Raw genomic sequence first — 19775 nt, 5'->3', positions numbered from 1 at the left:
CCCTTGAATGAGTAGGTGTGTCCAAACTTTTGACTGGTGCTGTATATATACTGTTTATGTCTATCTCTGTGCTCTGGTATACAGGTATACCGGTGCTGACAGGTGTATAAAATCGAGCACACAGCCATGCAATCTCCATAGACAAACATTGGCAGAATGGCCTTACTGAAGAGCTCAGTGACTTTCAACGTGGCACCGTCATAGGATGTCACCTTTCCAACAAGTCAGTTCGTCAAATGCCTGCCCTGCTAGAGCTGCCCTAGTCAACTGTAAGTGCTGTTATTGTGAAGTGGAAACGTCAACGGCTCAGCCGCGAAGTGGTAGGCCACACAAGCTCACAGAACGGGACCGCCGAGTGCTGAAGCGTGTAGCGCGTAAAAATCATCTGTCCTTGGTTTTAACACTCACTACCGACTTCCAAACTGCCTCTGGAAGCAACGTCAGCACAAGAACTGCTCGTCTGGAGCTTCATGAAATGGGTTTCCATGGCCGAGCAGCCGCACACAAGACTAAGCTCACCATGCGCAATGCCAAGCGTCGGCTGGAGTGGTGTAAAGCTCGCCGCCATTGGACTCTGGAGCAGTGGAAACACGTTCTCTGGAGTGATGAATCACGCTTCACCATCTGGCAGTCCAACGGGCGAATCTGGGTTTGGCAGATGCCAGGAGAACGCTACCTGCCTCAATGCATAGTGCCAAGTGTAAAGTTTCGTGGAGGAGGAGTAATGGTCTGGGGCAGTTTTTCATGGTTCGGGCCCCTTAGTTCCAGTGAAGGGAAATCTTAACACTACAGCGTACAATGACATTCTAGACGATTCTGTGCTTCCAACTTTGTGGCATCGAACACAGTAATTATGACAACTTCCGGAGGACGTCCTCCGGCCTATCATAGACAGGACAGTCTGGGGAGCACAGATATAACTGGCTGACTGACTGCTGCTGTCTGGGGAGCTCAGATATAACTGGCTGGCTGACTGACTGCTGCCTGAGCAGAGACGAGGCCTATCAGAGACAGGACAGTCTGGGGAGCACAGATATAACTGGCTGGCTGACTGCTGCTGCCTGGGGAGCACATATATAACTGGCTGACTGACTGCTGCTGTCTGGGGAGCACAGATATAACTGGCTGACTGACTGCTGCTGTCTGGGGAGCACAGATATAACTGGCTGGCTGACTGCTGCTGCCTGGGGAGCACAGATATAACTGGCTGACTGACTGCTGCTGTCTGGGGAGCACAGATATAACTGGCTGACTGACTGCTGCTGCCTGAGCAGAGATGAGGCCTATCAGAGACAGGACAGTCTGGGGAGCACAGATATAACTGGCTGACTGACTGCTGCCTGAGCAGAGATGAGGCCTATCAGAGACAGGACAGTCTGGGGAGCACAGATATAACTGGCTGACTGACTGCTGCTGTCTGGGGAGCACAGATATAACTGGCTGACTGACTGCTGCCTGAGCAGAGATGAGGCCTATCAGAGACAGGACAGTCTGGGGAGCACAGATATAACTGGCTGACTGACTGCTGCTGTCTGGGGAGCACAGATATAACTGGCTGACTGACTGCTGCTGTCTGGGGAGCACAGATATAACTGGCTGACTGACTGCTGCTGCCTGAGCAGAGACGAGGCCTATCAGAGACAGGACAGTCTGGGGAGCACAGATATAACTGGCTGACTGACTGCTGCTGTCTGGGGAGCACAGATATAACTGGCTGACTGACTGCTGCTGTCTGGGGAGCACAGATATAACTGGCTGACTGACTGCTGCTGTCTGGGGAGCACAGATATAACTGGCTGACTGACTGCTGCTGTCTGGGGAGCACAGATATAACTGGCTGGCTGACTGCTGCTGCCTGAGCAGAGATGAGGCCTATCAGAGACAGGACAGTCTGGGGAGCACAGATATAACTGGCTGACTGACTGCTGCTGCCTGGGGAGCACAGATATAACTGGCTGACTGACTGACTGCTGCCTGAGCAGAGACGAGGCCTATCAGAGACAGGACAGTCTGGGGAGCACAGATATAACTGGCTGGCTGACTGCTGCTGTCTGGGGAGCACAGATATAACTGGCTGACTGCTGCTGCCTGAGCAGAGATGAGGCCTATCAGAGACAGGACAGTCTGGGGAGCACAGATATAACTGGCTGACTGACTGCTGCTGCCTGGGGAGCACAGATATAACTGGCTGACTGACTGCTGCTGCCTGGGGAGCACAGATATAACTGGCTGACTGACTGACTGCTGCCTGAGCAGAGACGAGGCCTATCAGAGACAGGACAGTCTGGGGAGCACAGATATAACTGGCTGGCTGACTGCTGCTGTCTGGGGAGCACAGATATAACTGGCTGACTGACTGCTGCTGCCTGAGCAGAGATGAGGCCTATCAGAGACAGGACAGTCTGGGGAGCACAGATATAACTGGCTGACTGACTGCTGCTGTCTGGGGAGCACAGATATAACTGGCTGACTGACTGCTGCTGTCTGGGGAGCACAGATATAACTGGCTGACTGACTGCTGCCTGGGGAGCACAGATATAACTGGCTGGCTGACTGCTGCTGTCTGGGGAGCACAGATATAACTGGCTGGCTGACTGCTGCAGTCTGGGGAGCACAGATATAACTGACTGACTGACTGCTGCCTGAGCAGAGACGAGGCCTATCAGAGACAGGACAGTCTGGGGAGCACAGATATAACTGGCTGACTGACTGCTGCTGTCTGGGGAGCACAGATATAACTGGCTGACTGACTGCTGCTGTCTGGGGAGCACAGATATAACTGGCTGACTGACTGCTGCTGCCTGAGCAGAGACGAGGCCTATCAGAGACAGGACAGTCTGGGGAGCACAGATATAACTGGCTGACTGACTGCTGCTGTCTGGGGAGCACAGATATAACTGGCTGACTGACTGCTGCTGCCTGAGCAGAGACGAGGCCTATCAGAGACAGGACAGTCTGGGGAGCACAGATATAACTGGCTGACTGACTGCTGCTGCCTGGGGAGCACAGATATAACTGGCTGGCTGACTGCTGCAGTCTGGGGAGCACAGATATAACTGGCTGGCTGACTGCTGCTGTCTGGGGAGCACAGATATAACTGGCTGACTGACTGCTGCCTGAGCAGAGACGAGGCCTATCAGAGACAGGACAGTCTGGGGAGCACAGATATAACTGGCTGACTGACTGCTGCTGCCTGGGGAGCACAGATATAACTGGCTGACTGACTGCTGCTGCCTGGGGAGCACAGATATAACTGGCTGACTGACTGCTGCTGCCTGAGCAGAGACGAGGCCTATCAGAGACAGGACAGTCTGGGGAGCACAGATATAACTGGCTGACTGACTGCTGCTGCCTGGGGAGCACAGATATAACTGGCTGACTGACTGCTGCTGCCTGGGGAGCACAGATATAACTGGCTGACTGACTGCTGCTGCCTGAGCAGAGACGAGGCCTATCAGAGACAGGACAGTCTGGGGAGCACAGATATAACTGGCTGACTGACTACTGCTGTCTGGGGAGCACAGATATAACTGGCTGACTGACTGCTGCTGTCTGGGGAGCACAGATATAACTGGCTGACTGACTGCTGCCTGAGCAGAGATGAGGCCTATCAGAGACAGGACAGTCTGGGGAGCACAGATATAACTGGCTGACTGACTGCTGCTGTCTGGGGAGCACAGATATAACTGGCTGGCTGACTGACTGCTGCCTGAGCAGAGATGAGGCCTATCAGAGACAGGACAGTCTGGGGAGCACAGATATAACTGGCTGACTGACTGACTGCTGCCTGAGGAGCACAGATATAACTGGCTGACTGACTGCTGCTGTCTGGGGAGCACAGATATAACTGGCTGACTGACTGCTGCCTGAGCAGAGATGAGGCCTATCAGAGACAGGACAGTCTGGGGAGCACAGCTATAACTGGCTGACTGACTGCTGCCTGAGCAGAGACGAGGCCATCAGAGACAGGACAGTCTGGGGAGCACAGATATAACTGGCTGGCTGACTGCTGCTGTCTGGGGAGCACAGATATAACTGGCTGGCTGACTGCTGCTGTCTGGGGAGCACAGATATAACTGGCTGGCTGACTGCTGCTGTCTGGGGAGCACAGATATAACTGGCTGACTGACTGCTGCTGTCTGGGGAGCACAGATATAACTGGCTGACTGACTGACTGCTGCCTGAGCAGAGATGAGGCCTATCAGAGACAGGACAGTCTGGGGAGCACAGATATAACTGGCTGACTGCTGCTGCCTGAGCAGAGACGAGGCCTATCAGAGACAGGACAGTCTGGGGAGCACAGATATAACTGGCTGACTGACTGCTGCTGTCTGGGGAGCACAGATATAACTGGCTGACTGACTGACTGCTGCCTGAGCAGAGATGAGGCCTATCAGAGACAGACAGTCTGGGGAGCACAGATATAACTGGCTGACTGACTGCTGCTGTCTGGGGAGCACAGATATAACTGGCTGACTGACTGACTGCTGCCTGAGCAGAGATGAGGCCTATCAGAGACAGGACAGTCTGGGGAGCACAGATATAACTGGCTGACTGACTGCTGCTGCCTGGGGAGCACAGATATAACTGGCTGACTGACTGACTGCTGCCTGAGCAGAGATGAGGCCTATCAGAGACAGGACAGTCTGGGGAGCACAGATATAACTGGCTGACTGACTGCTGCTGTCTGGGGAGCACAGATATAACTGGCTGACTGACTGACTGCTGCCTGAGCAGAGATGAGGCCTACAGACAGGACAGTCTGGGGAGCACAGATATAACTGGCTGGCTGACTGCTGCTGTCTGGGGAGCACAGATATAACTGGCTGACTGACTGCTGCTGTCTGGGGAGCACAGATATAACTGGCTGACTGACTGACTGCTGCCTGAGCAGAGAATGAGGCCTATCAGAGACAGGACAGTCTGGGGAGCACAGATATAACTGGCTGACTGACTGCTGCCTGAGCAGAGACGAGGCCTATCAAGACAGGACAGTCTGGGGAGCACAGATATAACTGGCTGACTGACTGCTGCTGTCTGGGGAGCACAGATATAACTGGCTGACTGACTGACTGCTGCCTGAGCAGAGATAGGCACAGACGGACGTCTGGGGAGCACAGATATAACTGGCTGACTGACTGCTGCTGTCTGGGGAGCACAGATATAACTGGCTGACTGACTGACTGCTGCCTGAGCAGAGATGAGGCCTATCAAGACAGGACAGTCTGGGGAGCACAGATATAACTGGCTGACTGACTGCTGCTGCCTGGGGAGCACAGATATAACTGGCTGACTGACTGACTGCTGCCTGAGCAGAGATAAGGCCTATCAGAGACAGGACAGTCTGGGGAGCACAGATATAACTGGCTGACTGACTGCTGCTGTCTGGGGAGCACAGATATAACTGGCTGACTGACTGACTGCTGCCTGAGCAGAGATGAGGCCTATCAGAGACAGGACAGTCTGGGGAGCACAGATATAACTGGCTGACTGACTGCTGCTGCCTGGGGAGCACAGATATAACTGGCTGACTGACTGCTGCTGTCTGGGGAGCACAGATATAACTGGCTGACTGCTGCTGCCTGAGCAGAGACGAGGCCTATCAGAGACAGGACAGTCTGGGGAGCACAGATATAACTGGCTGACTGACTGCTGCTGCCTGGGGAGCACAGATATAACTGGCTGGCTGACTGCTGCTGCCTGAGGCCAGATATAAGGCTGCTGACTGCTGCTGCCTGAGAGCACAGATATCTGGCGACTGACTGCTGCGTCTGGGGAGCACAGATATAACTGGCTGGCTGACTGCTGCTGTCTGAGGAGCACAGATATAACTGGCTGACTGACTGCTGCCTGAGCAAGCTATCGACAGGACGTCTGGGGAGCACAGATATAACTGGCTGACTGACTGCTGCTCTGAGCAGAGATGAGGCCTATCAGAGACAGCGACTGTCTGGGGAGCACAGATATAACTGGCTGACTGACTGCTGCAGTCTGGAGCACAGATGGCTGACTGACTGCTGCTGTCTGGGAGCACAGATATAACTGGCTGACTGACTGCTGCTGCCTGGGGAGCACAGATATAACTGGCTGGCTGACTGCTGCTGTCTGGGGAGCACAGATATAACTGGCTGACTGACTGCTGCTGTCTGGGGAGCACAGATATAACTGGCTGACTGACTGCTGCCTGAGCAGAGACGAGGCCTATCAGAGACAGGACAGTCTGGGGAGCACAGATATAACTGGCTGACTGACTGCTGCTGTCTGGGGAGCACAGATATAACTGGCTGACTGACTGCTGCTGCCTGGGGAGCACAGATATAACTGGCTGGCTGACTGCTGCTGTCTGGGGAGCACAGATATAACTGGCTGACTGACTGCTGCTGTCTGGGGAGCACAGATATAACTGGCTGACTGACTGCTGCTGTCTGGGGAGCACAGATATAACTGACTGACTGACTGCTGCTGTCTGGGGAGCACAGATATAACTGGCTGGCTGACTGACTGCTGCTGTCTGGGGAGCACAGATATAACTGGCTGACTGACTGCTGCTGCCTGAGCAGAGATGAGGCCTATCAGAGACAGGACAGTCTGGGGAGCACAGATATAACTGGCTGACTGACTGCTGCTGCCTGGGGAGCACAGATATAACTGGCTGACTGACTGCTGCTGCCTGGGGAGCACAGATATAACTGGCTGACTGACTGCTGCCTGAGCAGAGATGAGGCCTATCAGAGACAGGACAGTCTGGGGAGCACAGATATAACTGGCTGACTGACTGCTGCTGTCTGGGGAGCACAGATATAACTGGCTGGCTGACTGCTGCTGCCTGAGCAGAGATGAGGCCTATCAGAGACAGGACAGTCTGGGGAGCACAGATATAACTGGCTGACTGACTGCTGCTGAGCAGAGACGAGGCCTATCATAGACAGGACAGTCTGGGGAGCACAGATATAACTGGCTGACTGACTGCTGCTGTCTGGGGAGCACAGATATAACTGGCTGACTGCTGCTGCCTGAGCAGAGACGAGGCCTATCATAGACAGGACAGTCTGGGGAGCACAGATATAACTGGCTGACTGACTGCTGCTGCCTGGGGAGCACAGATATAACTGGCTGGCTGACTGCTGCTGTCTGGGGAGCACAGATATAACTGGCTGGCTGACTGCTGCTGTCTGGGGAGCACAGATATAACTGGCTGACTGACTGCTGCTGTCTGGGGAGCACAGATATAACTGGCTGACTGACTGCTGCTGTCTGGGGAGCACAGATATAACTGGCTGACTGACTGCTGCTGCCTGGGGAGCACAGATATAACTGGCTGGCTGACTGCTGCTGCCTGGGGAGCACAGATATAACTGGCTGACTGACTGCTGCTGTCTGGGAGCACAGATATAACTGGCTGACTGACTGCTGCCGAGAGATGCCTGGGGAGCACAGATATAACTGGCTGACTGACTGCTGCTGCTGGGGAGCACAGATGGGCTGACACAGACATAACGGGACGGTCTGGGGAGCACAGATATAACTGGCTGACTGACTGCTGCCCTGAGCAGAGACGAGGCCTATCAGAGACAGGACAGTCTGGGGAGCACAGATATAACTGGCTGACTGACTGCTGCTGTCTGGGGAGCACAGATATAACTGGCTGACTGACTGCTGCTGTCTGGGGAGCACAGATATAACTGGCTGACTGACTGCTGCTGCCTGGGGAGCACAGATATAACTGGCTGACTGACTGCTGCTGCCTGAGCAGAGACGAGGCCTATCACAGACAGGACAGTCTGGGGAGCACAGATATAACTGGCTGACTGACTGCTGCTGCCTGGGGAGCACAGATATAACTGGCTGACTGACTGCTGCTGTCTGGGGAGCACAGATATAACTGGCTGACTGACTGCTGCTGTCTGGGGAGCAAAGATATAACTGGCTGACTGACTGCTGCTGCCTGAGCAGAGATGAGAGGATGACTTTAAGGAATTTAAAAATAATAACGTTTTCAAATAAAAACTAAGTAATATACACAACTGAAATATTTGATTATTTCACAGTAATTTACTGTTGTTCTATTGATGTCTACCCAATGTGGACCTGACAGAGACAATGGAATATTTTAATGTTTTGGCAATTGAATGTTCACTATTTTTGGCTTTGGTCACTTTACCCCTACCTACATGTACAAATTACCTTGACTAACCTGTACCCCAGCCCATTGACCCGGTACTGGTACCCCTGTATATAGCCTCATTATTACCTGGACTAACCTGTACCCCAGCCCATTGACTAGGTACTGGTACCCCTGTATATAGCCTCATTATTACCTTGACTAACCTGTACCCACACACATTGACTCAGTACCGGTACCCCTGTATATAGCCTCATTATTACCTGGACTAACCTGTACCCCAGCCCATTGACCCGGTACTGGTACCCCTGTATATAGCCTCATTATTACCTGGACTAACCTGTACCCCAGCCCATTGACCCGGTACCGGTACCCCTGTATATAGCCTCATTATTACCTGGACTAACCTGGACCCCCACATTGACTAGGTACTGGTACCCCCTGTATATAGCCTCATTATTACCTGGACTAACCTGTACCCCCACACATTGACTAGGTACCGGTACCCCCTGTATATAGCCTCATTATTACCTTGACTAACCTGTACCCCAGCCCATTGACTAGGTACTGGTACCCCCTGTATATAGCCTCATTATTACCTGGACTAACCTGTACCCCAGCCCATTGACTAGGTACTGGTACCCCCTGTATATAGCCTCATTATTACCTTGACTACCCTGTACCCCCACACATTGACTAGGTACCGTACCCCCTGTATATAGCCTCATTATTACCTGGACTAACCTGTACCCCAGCCCATTGACTAGGTACTGGTACCCCCTGTATATAGCCTCATTATTACCTTGACTAACCTGTACCCCCACATTGACCCTGTACTGGTACCCCCTGTATATAGCCTCATTATTACCTGGACTAACCTGTACCCCCACACATTGACTAGGTACTGGTACCCCCTGTATATAGCCTCATTATTACCTGGACTAACCTGTACCCCCAGCCCATTGACTAGGTACTGGTACCCCCTGTATATAGCCTCATTATTACCTGGACTAACCTGTACCCCCAGCCCATTGACTAGGTACCGGTACCCCCTGTATATAGCCACGGTATCACCTGGACTAACCTGTACCCCCACATTGACTAGGTACTGGTACCCCCTGTATATAGCCTCATTATTACCTGGACTAACCTGTACCCCCACACATTGACTAGGTACTGGTACCCCCTGTATATAGCCTCATTATTACCTGGACTAACCTGTACCCCCACATTGACTAGGTACTGGTACCCCCTGTATATAGCCTCATTATTACCTTGACTAACCTGTACCCCATCCCATTGACTAGGTACTGGTACCCCCTGTATATAGCCTCATTATTACCTGGACTAACCTGTTCCCCACATTGACTAGGTACCGGTACCCCCTGTATATAGCCTCGTTATTACCTGGACTAACCTGTACCCCCACATTGACTAGGTACCGGTACCCCTGTATATAGCCTCATTATTACCTGGACTAACCTGTACCCACACATTGATTAGGTACCGGTACCCCCTGTATATAGCCTCATTATTACCTTGACTAACCTGTACCCCCCCACATTGACTAGGTACTGGTACCCCCTGTATATAGCCTCATTATTACCTTGACTAACCTGTACCCCCACACATTGACTAGGTACCGGTACCCCCTCTATATAGCCTCATTATTACCTGGACTAACCTGTACCCCCACATTGACTAGGTACTGGTACCCCTGTATATAGCCTCATTATTACCTGGACTAACCTGTACCCCAGCCCATTGACTAGGTACCGGTACCCCCTGTATATAGCCTCATTATTACCTGGACTAACCTGTACCCCCACACATTGACTAGGAACTGGTACCCCCTGTATATAGCCTCATTATTACCTGGACTAACCTGTACCCCCACATTGACTAGGTACTGGTTCCCCCTGTATATAGCCTCATTATTACCTGGACTAACCTGTACCCCAGCCCATTGACTAGGTACTGGTACCCCCTGTATATAGCCTCATTATTACCTGGACTAACCTGTACCCCAGCCCATTGACTAGGTACTGGTACCCTGTATATAGCCTCATTATTACCTGGACTAACCTGTACCCCCCATTGACTAGGTCTGGTACCCCCTGTATATAGCCTCATTATTACCTGGACTAACCTGTACCCCAGCCCATTGACTAGGTACTGGTACCCCTGTATATAGCCTCATTATTACCTGGACTAACCTGTACCCCAGCCCATTGACTAGGTACTGGTACCCCCTGTATATAGCCTCATTATTACCTGGACTAACCTGTACCCCCCCACATTGACTAGGTACTGGTACCCCCTGTATATAGCCTCATTATTACCTGGACTAACCTGTACCCCAGCCCATTGACTAGGTACTGGTACCCCCTGTATATAGCCTCATTATTACCTGGACTAACCTGTACCCCCCCACATTGACCCGGTACCGGTACCCCCTGTATATAGCCTCATTATTACCTGGACTAACCTGTACCCCAGCCCATTGACTAGGTACTGGTACCCCACCTGTATATAGCCTCATTATTACCTGGACTAACCTGTACCCCCACATTGACTAGGTACTGGTACCCCCTGTATATAGCCTCATTATTACCTGGACTAACCTGTACCCCACATTGACTAGGTACTGGTACCCCTGTATATAGCCTCATTATTACCTGGACTAACCTGTACCCCCGCCCATTGACTCGGTACTGGTACCCCCTGTATATAGCCTCATTATTACCTGGACTAACCTGTACCCCCCACATTGACCCGGTACCGGTACCCCTGTATATAGCCTCATTATTACCTGGACTAACCTGTACCCCAGCCCATTGACCCGGTACTGGTACCCCTTGTATATAGCCTCATTATTACCTGGACTAACCTGTACCCCACAGCATTGACTAGGTACTGGTACCCACTGTATATAGCCTCATTATTACCTGGACTAACCTGTACCCCCGCCACATTGACTAGGTACTGGTATCTCCTGTATATAGCCTCATTATTACCTGGACTAACCTGTACCCCAGCCCATTGACTAGGTACTGGTACCCCCTGTATATAGCCTCATTATTACCTTGACTAACCTGTACCCCAGCCCATTGACTAGGTACTGGTACCCCCTGTATATAGCCTCATTATTACCTGGACTAACCTGTACCCCAGCCCATTGACTAGGTACTGGTACCCCCTGTATATAGCCTCATTATTACCTGGACTAACCTGTACCCCAGCACATTGACTAGGTACTGCGTACCTCCTGTATATAGCCTCATTATTACCTTGACTAACCTGTACCCCACCCATTGACTCGGTACTGGTACCCCCTGTATATAGCCTCATTATTACCTGGACTAACCTGTACCCCCACATTGACTAGGTACTGGTACCCCCTGTATATAGCCTCATTATTACCTGGACTAACCTGTACCCCAACCCATTGACTAGGTACTGGTACCCCCTGTATATAGCCTCATTATTACCTGGACTAACCTGTACCCCCAGCCCATTGACTAGGTACTGGTACCCCCTGTATATAGCCTCATTATTACCTGGACTAACCTGTACCCCCCCCACATTGACCAGGTACCGGTACCCCTGTATATAGCCACATTATTACCTGGACTAACCTGTACCCCACATTGACTAGGTACTGGTACCCCCTGTATATAGCCTCATTATTACCTGGACTAACCTGTACCCCCACACATTGACTAGGTACTGGTACCCCCTGTATATAGCCTCATTATTACCTGGACTAACCTGTACCCCAGCCCATTGACTAGGTACTGGTACCCCCTGTATATAGCCTCATTATTACCTTGACTAACCTGTACCCCAGCCCATTGACTAGGTACTGGTACCCCCTGTATATAGCCTCATTATTACCTGGACTAACCTGTACCCCACATTGACTAGGTACTGGTACCCCCTGTATATAGCCTCGTTATTACCTGGACTAACCTGTACCCCAATTGACTAGGTACCGGTACCCCCTGTATATAGCCTCATTATTACCTGGACCAACCTGTACCCCCCACATTGACTAGGTACCGGTACCCCTGTATATAGCCTCATTATTACCTTGACTAACCTGTACCCCCCCATTGACTAGGTACTGGTACCCCCTGTATATAGCCTCATTATTACCTTGACTAACCTGTACCCCAGCCCATTGACTAGGTACCGGTACCCCCTCTATATAGCCTCATTATTACCTGGACTAACCTGTACCCCCACACATTGACTAGGTACTGGTACCCCCTGTATATAGCCTCATTATTACCTGGACTAACCTGTACCCCAGCCCATTGACTAGGTACCGGTACCCCCTGTATATAGCCTCATTATTACCTGGACTAACCTGTACCCCAACACATTGACTAGGTAACTGGTACCCCCTGTATATAGCCTCATTATTACCTGGACTAACCTGTACCCCCCACATTGACTAGGTACTGGTTCCCCCTGTATATAGCCTCATTATTACCTGGACTAACCTGTACCCCAGCCCATTGACTAGGTACTGGTACCCCCTGTATATAGCCTCATTATTACCTGGACTAACCTGTACCCCAGCCCATTGACTAGGTACTGGTACCCCTGTATATAGCCTCATTATTACCTGGACTAACCTGTACCCCCATTGACTAGGTACTGGTACCCCTGTATATAGCCTCATTATTACCTGGACTAATCTGTACCCCCAGCCCATTGACTAGGTACTGGTACCCCCTGTATATAGCCTCATTATTACCTGGACTAACCTGTACCCCCAGCCCATTGACTAGGTACTGGTACCCCTGTATATAGCCTCATTATTACCTGGACTAACCTGTACCCCACCATTGACTAGGTACTGGTACCCTGTATATAGCCTCATTATTACCTGGACTAACCTGTACCCCAGCCCATTGACTAGGTACTGGTACCCCTGTATATAGCCTCATTATTACCTGGACTAACCTGTACCCCCACATTGACCCGGTACGGTACCCCTGTATATAGCCTCATTATTACCTGGACTAACCTGTACCCCAGCCCATTGACTAGGTACTGGTACCCCTGTATATAGCCTCATTATTACCTGGACTAACCTGTACCCCCACATTGACTAGGTACTGGTACCCCCTGTATATAGCCTCATTATTACCTGGACTAACCTGTACCCCCACCCATTGACTAGGTACTGGTACCCCTGTATATAGCCTCATTATTACCTGGACTAACCTGTACCCCCCACATTGACCCGGTACTGGTACCCCCTGTATATAGCCTCATTATTACCTGGACTAACCTGTACCCCCACATTGACTAGGTACTGGTACCCCCTGTATATAGCCTCATTATTACCTGGACTAACCTGTACCCCCACATTGACTAGGTACTGGTACCCCCTGTATATAGCCTCATTATTACCTGGACTAACCTGTACCCCCACATTGACTAGGTACTGGTACCCCCTGTATATAGCCTCATTATTACCTGGACTAACCTGTACCCCCACATTGACTAGGTACTGGTACCCCCTGTATATAGCCTCATTATTACCTGGACTAACCTGTACCCCAGCCCATTGACTCGGTACTGGTACCCCTGTATATAGCCTCATTATTACCTGGACTAACCTGTACCCCAGCCCATTGACTAGGTACTGGTACCCCCTGTATATAGCCTCATTATTACCTGGACTAACCTGTACCCCCCACATTGACTAGGTACTGGTACCCCCTGTATATAGCCTCATTATTACCTGGACTAACCTGTACCCCAGCCCATTGACTAGGTACTGGTATCTCCTGTATATAGCCTCATTATTACCTGGACTAACCTGTACCCCAGCCCATTGACTAGGTACTGGTACCCCTGTATATAGCCTCATTATTACCTGGACTAACCTGTACCCCCCATTAGACTAGGTACTGGTACCCCTGTATATAGCCTCATTATTACCTGGACTAACCTGTACCCCAGCCCATTGACTAGGTACTGGTACCCCTGTATATAGCCTCATTATTACCTGGACTAACCTGTACCCCCACACATTGACTAGGTACTGGTACCCCTGTATATAGCCTCATTATTACCTGGACTAACCTGTACCCCAGCCCATTGACTAGGTACTGGTACCCCCTGTATATAGCCTCATTATTACCTGGACTAACCTGTACCCCAGCCCATTGACTAGGTACTGGTACCCCCTGTATATAGCCTCATTATTACCTGGACTAACCTGTACCCCAGCCCATTGACTAGGTACTGGTACCCCTGTATATAGCCTCATTATTACCTGGACTAGCCTGTACCCCAGCCCATTGACTAGGTACTGGTACCCCTGTATATAGCCTCATTATTACCTGGACTAACCTGTACCCCCCATTGACTAGGTACTGGTACCCCCTGTATATAGCCTCATTATTACCTGGACTAACCTGTACCCCCACATTGACTAGGTACTGGTACCCCCTGTATATAGCCTCATTATTACCTGGACTAACCTGTACCCCAGCCCATTGACTAGGTACTGGTACCCCTGTATATAGCCTCATTATTACCTGGACTAACCTGTACCCCAGCCCATTGACTAGGTACTGGTACCCCCTGTATATAGCCTCATTATTACCTGGACTAACCTGTACCCCACACATTGACTAGGTACTGGTACCCCTGTATATAGCCTCATTATTACCTGGACTAACCTGTACCCCAGCCCATTGACGAGGTACTGGTACCCCCTGTATATAGCCTCATTATTACCTGGACTAACCTGTACCCCAGCCCATTGACTAGGTACTGGTACCCCCTGTATATAGCCTCATTATTACCTTGACTAACCTGTACCCCCACATTGACTAGGTACTGGTACCCCTGTATATAGCCTCATTATTACCTGGACTAACCTGTACCCCAGCCCATTGACTAGGTACTGGTACCCCTGTATATAGCCTCATTATTACCTGGACTAACCTGTACCCCAGCCCATTGACTAGGTACTGGTACCCCCTGTATATAGCCTCATTATTACCTGGACTAACCTGTACCCCAGCCCATTGACTAGGTACTGGTATCTTCTATATATAGCCTCATTATTACCTGGACTAACCTGTACCCCAGCCCATTGACTAGGTACTGGTACCCCCTGTATATAGCCTCATTATTACCTTGACTAACCTGTACCCCCCCACATTGACTAGGTACTGGTACCCCCTGTATATAGCCTCATTATTACCTGGACTAACCTGTACCCCAGCCCATTGACTAGGTACTGGTACCCCTGTATATAGCCTCATTATTACCTGGACTAACCTGTACCCCAGCCCATTGACTAGGTACTGGTACCCCCTGTATATAGCCTCATTATTACCTGGACTAACCTGTACCCCAGCCCATTGACTAGGTACTGGTACCCCTGTATATAGCCTCATTATTACCTGGACTAACCTGTACCCCCCCCACATTGACTAGGTACTGGGTACCCCCTGTATATAGCCTCATTATTACCTGGACTAACCTGTACCCCCCCACATTGACTAGGTACTGGTACCCCCTGTATATAGCCTCATTATTACCTGGACTAACCTGTACCCCAGCCCATTGACTAGGTACTGGTACCCCCTGTATATAGCCTCATTATTACCTGGACTAACCTGTACCCCCACATTGACCCGTGCACCGGTACCCCCTGTATATAGCCTCATTATTACCTGGACTAACCTGTACCCCAGCCCATTGACCCGGTACTGGTACCCCTTGTATATAGCCTCATTATTACCTGGACTAACCTGTACCCCAGCCCATTGACTAGGTACTGGTACCCAATGTATATAGCCTCATTATTACCTGGACTAACCTGTACCCCAGCCCATTGACTAGGTACTGGTATCTCCTGTATATAGCCTCATTATTACCTGGACTAACCTGTACCCCAGCCCATTGACTAGGTACTGGTACCCCCTGTATATAGCCTCATTATTACCTGGACTAACCTGTACCCCAGCCCATTGACTAGGTACTGGTACCCCTGTATATAGCCTCATTATTACCTGGACTAACCTGTACCCCAGCCCATTGACTAGGTACCGGTACCCCCTGTATATAGCCTCATTATTACCTGGACTAACCTGTACCCCCCATTGACTAGGTACTGGTACCCCTGTATATAGCCTCATTATTACCTGGACTAACCTGTACCCCCACATTGACCCGGTACCGGTACCCCTGTATATAGCCTCATTATTACCTGGACTAACCTGTACCCCAGCCCATTGACTAGGTACTGGTACCCCCTGTATATAGCCTCATTATTACCTGGACTAACCTGTACCCCAGCCCATTGACTAGGTACTGGTACCCCTGTATATAGCCTCATTATTACCTGGACTAACCTGTACCCCCACATTGACTAGGTACTGGTACCCCCTGTATATAGCCTCATTATTACCTTGACTAACCTGTACCCCCCCACATTGACCCGGTACCGGTACCCCCTGTATATAGCCTCATTATTACCTGGACTAACCTGTACCCCAGCCCATTGACTAGGTACTGGTATCTCCTGTATATAGCCTCATTATTACCTGGACTAACCTGTACCCCCACATTGACTAGGTACTGGTACCCCCTGTATATAGCCTCATTATTACCTGGACTAACCTGTACCCCAGCCCATTGACTAGGTACTGGTACCCCTGTATATAGCCTCATTATTACCTGGACTAACCTGTACCCCACATTGACTAGGTACTGGTACCCCTTGTATATAGCCTCATTATTACCTGGACTAACCTGTACCCCCCCACATTGACTAGGTACCGGTACCCCCTGTATATAGCCTCATTATTACCTGGACTAACCTGTACCCCCCCAGCCCATTGACTAGGTACTGGTACCCCCTGTATATAGCCTCATTATTACCTGGACTAACCTGTACCCCAGCCCATTGACCCGGTACCGGTACCCCCTGTATATAGCCTCATTATTACCTGGACTAACCTGTACCCCAGCCCATTGACTAGGTACCGGTACCCCCTGTATATAGCCTCATTATTACCTGGACTAACCTGTACCCCAGCCCATTGACTAGGTACCGGTACCCCCTGTATATAGCCTCATTATTACCTGGACTAACCTGTACCCCAGCCCATTGACTAGGTACTGGTACCCCCTGTATATAGTCTCATTATTACCTGGACTAACCTGTACCCCAGCCCATTGACTAGGTACTGGTACCCCCTGTATATAGCCTCATTATTACCTGGACTAACCTGTACCCCAGCCCATTGACTCGGTACCGGTACCCCCTGTATATAGCCTCATTATTACCTGGACTAACCTGTACCCCCACATTGACCCGGTACTGGGACCCCCTGTATATAGCCTCATTATTGTTATTTTATTGTGTTAGTTTTTATTTAATTTTTTACTTTTATTTAATTTAGTATTTTCTTAACTCTATTTCTTGAACTGCATTGTTCGTTAAGGGCTTGTAAGTCAGCATTTCACGGTAAGGTCAACACCTGTTGTATTCGGTGCATGTGACAAATAAAATTTGATTTGATTTGAAATCATTGTAACGTCATTATTTCATAATGCATTTCATTTTTTTTTTACTCTATCGAAATCGAAAACCGTGATTATTTTTTAATAACCGAAACCGGACCGACCTCAAAAAGCAGTAATCGCTCAGCACTACAGGCCAGTAATGTGGAGCGAATGCAATGTTGCTGATCCTCTGTGTTTTCCAATGTGTGTGTTTCAGGGTGATACTTCTGGTGACTACCGTAAGGCCCTCCTCCTGCTCTGTGGTGGCGATGACGCGTAACCGTGGCGATGACCCCTGAAGGGGGGCGGGACCCGGAGAGACCTCCGCTCTGACTGGCCCCTCTAGCGGTCAATCACTCTCTGAGTCCCGTGTCAGCCAATAGGAGAGCTCTGCTGGCCCCAGTGCAGCCCTGTGATAGGTTATGAGTGATAAGACTTTAACCCTGTGTGTTTCTGTCAGGTAGCTAACATCCTTTCAGCTTTACTCTGCTTCAGATCTACAGCATTAAAGTCATATTAATGCCAGAAGTCATTTTATATATATCAGTAATGTAACAACCAAAGACTGTTTTAATGTTTTACTGTTTGTAAGGCAACACTGAAGACGTAATAAAGGTTTTAATAGCAGGTTTGTAGTGAGACGTGTCTGTCTGTGTCTGTGTAGTGAGATCACATGGTCACTAGGAGACACAACTGTTTAAACTTTTATTCATTGATCCGTAGTTTGAGGTTTTATTGTGATTACAACAACACATGATACGCAGTCATCTAAAATAACATCTGACAGACAAACAAACAACTACATTCAATTCAAGAAGTACACTGAAATTCTAATTCTCTACAATTCATTTCAATGAGGAACATTTCTAATTGGACTTGGGTTTACATTCTCAATTGACTGCAATTGAAATGGTATTGACCCCAACCCTGATTATCTCTGCTTTTGTAAAACCTCAATTCTTGACTGTCGCTACTTTTCAGGACTGATACGCACACACAGGATCATCGGGTTTAGGCGAGTGCCCCGTTTATTGTCTGGCAGTAAAGCACACGACGTAGGTGTTGAAGTTAGAATCAGACCGTTATGAATGAACATTCCTCCAGCTCCGTCTTCACCATAATAATCATTAACGGAAGGGAACTCAAACATGGCAGCCAAGGTGAACTGGACACCAGACCAATACCAGTTTATACCAGGAGAGGGACTGGACACCAGACCAATACCAGTTTATACCAGGAGAGGGACTGGACACCAGACCAATACCAGTTTATACCAGGAGAGGGACTGGACACCAGTCCAATACCAGTTTATACCAGGAGAGGGACTGGACACCAGACCAATACCAGTTTATACCAGGAGAGGGACTGGACACCAGACCAATACCAGTTTATACCAGGATAGGGACTGGACACCAGACCAATACCAGTTTATACCAGGAGAGGGACTGGACACCAGACCAATACCAGTTTATACCAGGAGAGGGACTGGACACCAGACCAATACCAATTTATACCAGGATAGGGACTGGACACCAGACCAATACCAGTTTATACCAGGAGAGGGACTGGACACCAGACCAATACCAGTTTATACCAGGAGAGGGACTGGACACCAGACCAATACCAGTTTATACCAGGAGAGGGACTGGACACCAGACCAATACCAGTTTATACCAGCAGAGGGAGTGGACACCAGACCAATACCAGTTTATACCAGCAGAGGGACTGAAAGGCCCCAGAGTCTGCAACACAACTAAGCAAGGGGCACCACCAAACATATGGAAGAAGGTACTCTGGTCAGATGAGACTAAAATTGAGCTTTTTGGCCATCAAGGAAAACGCTATGTCTGGCGCAAACCCAACACCTCTCATCACCCCGAGAACACCATCCCCACAGTGAAGCATGGTGGGGATGCTGTGGGGATGTTTTTAATTGGCAGGGACTGGGAAACTGCTCAGAATTGAAGGAATGATGGATGGCGCTAAATACAGGGAAATTCTTGAGGGAAACCTGTTTCAGTCTTCCAGAGATTTGAGACTGGGACGGAGGTTCACCTTCCAGCAGGGCAATGACCCTTAGCATACTGCTAAAGCAACACTTGAG

At 49.9% G+C, this 19775-nt stretch overlaps 1 protein-coding gene across 1 annotated transcript in view; it reads left to right on the top strand.

Moving 5' to 3' along the window:
• LOC123487657 (annexin A5-like) overlaps nt 1–18298 on the top strand; it is a gene marked incomplete at its 5' end in the record, with an annotated part of 20992 nt that extends 2694 nt beyond the window's left edge. The window contains 1 exon segment of the mRNA XM_045218768.1: nt 17889–18298. Within this exon segment, the coding sequence (XP_045074703.1) occupies nt 17889–17951 (63 nt within the window).
• Nucleotides 18299–19775: the final 1477 nt, after the last annotated feature.

Source organism: Coregonus clupeaformis, unplaced genomic scaffold, assembly GCF_020615455.1.
Source record: "Coregonus clupeaformis isolate EN_2021a unplaced genomic scaffold, ASM2061545v1 scaf1791, whole genome shotgun sequence".
NCBI classification, from domain to species: Eukaryota; Metazoa; Chordata; class Actinopteri; order Salmoniformes; family Salmonidae; genus Coregonus; species Coregonus clupeaformis.
This window is presented reverse-complemented; position numbering and strand designations above follow the sequence as displayed.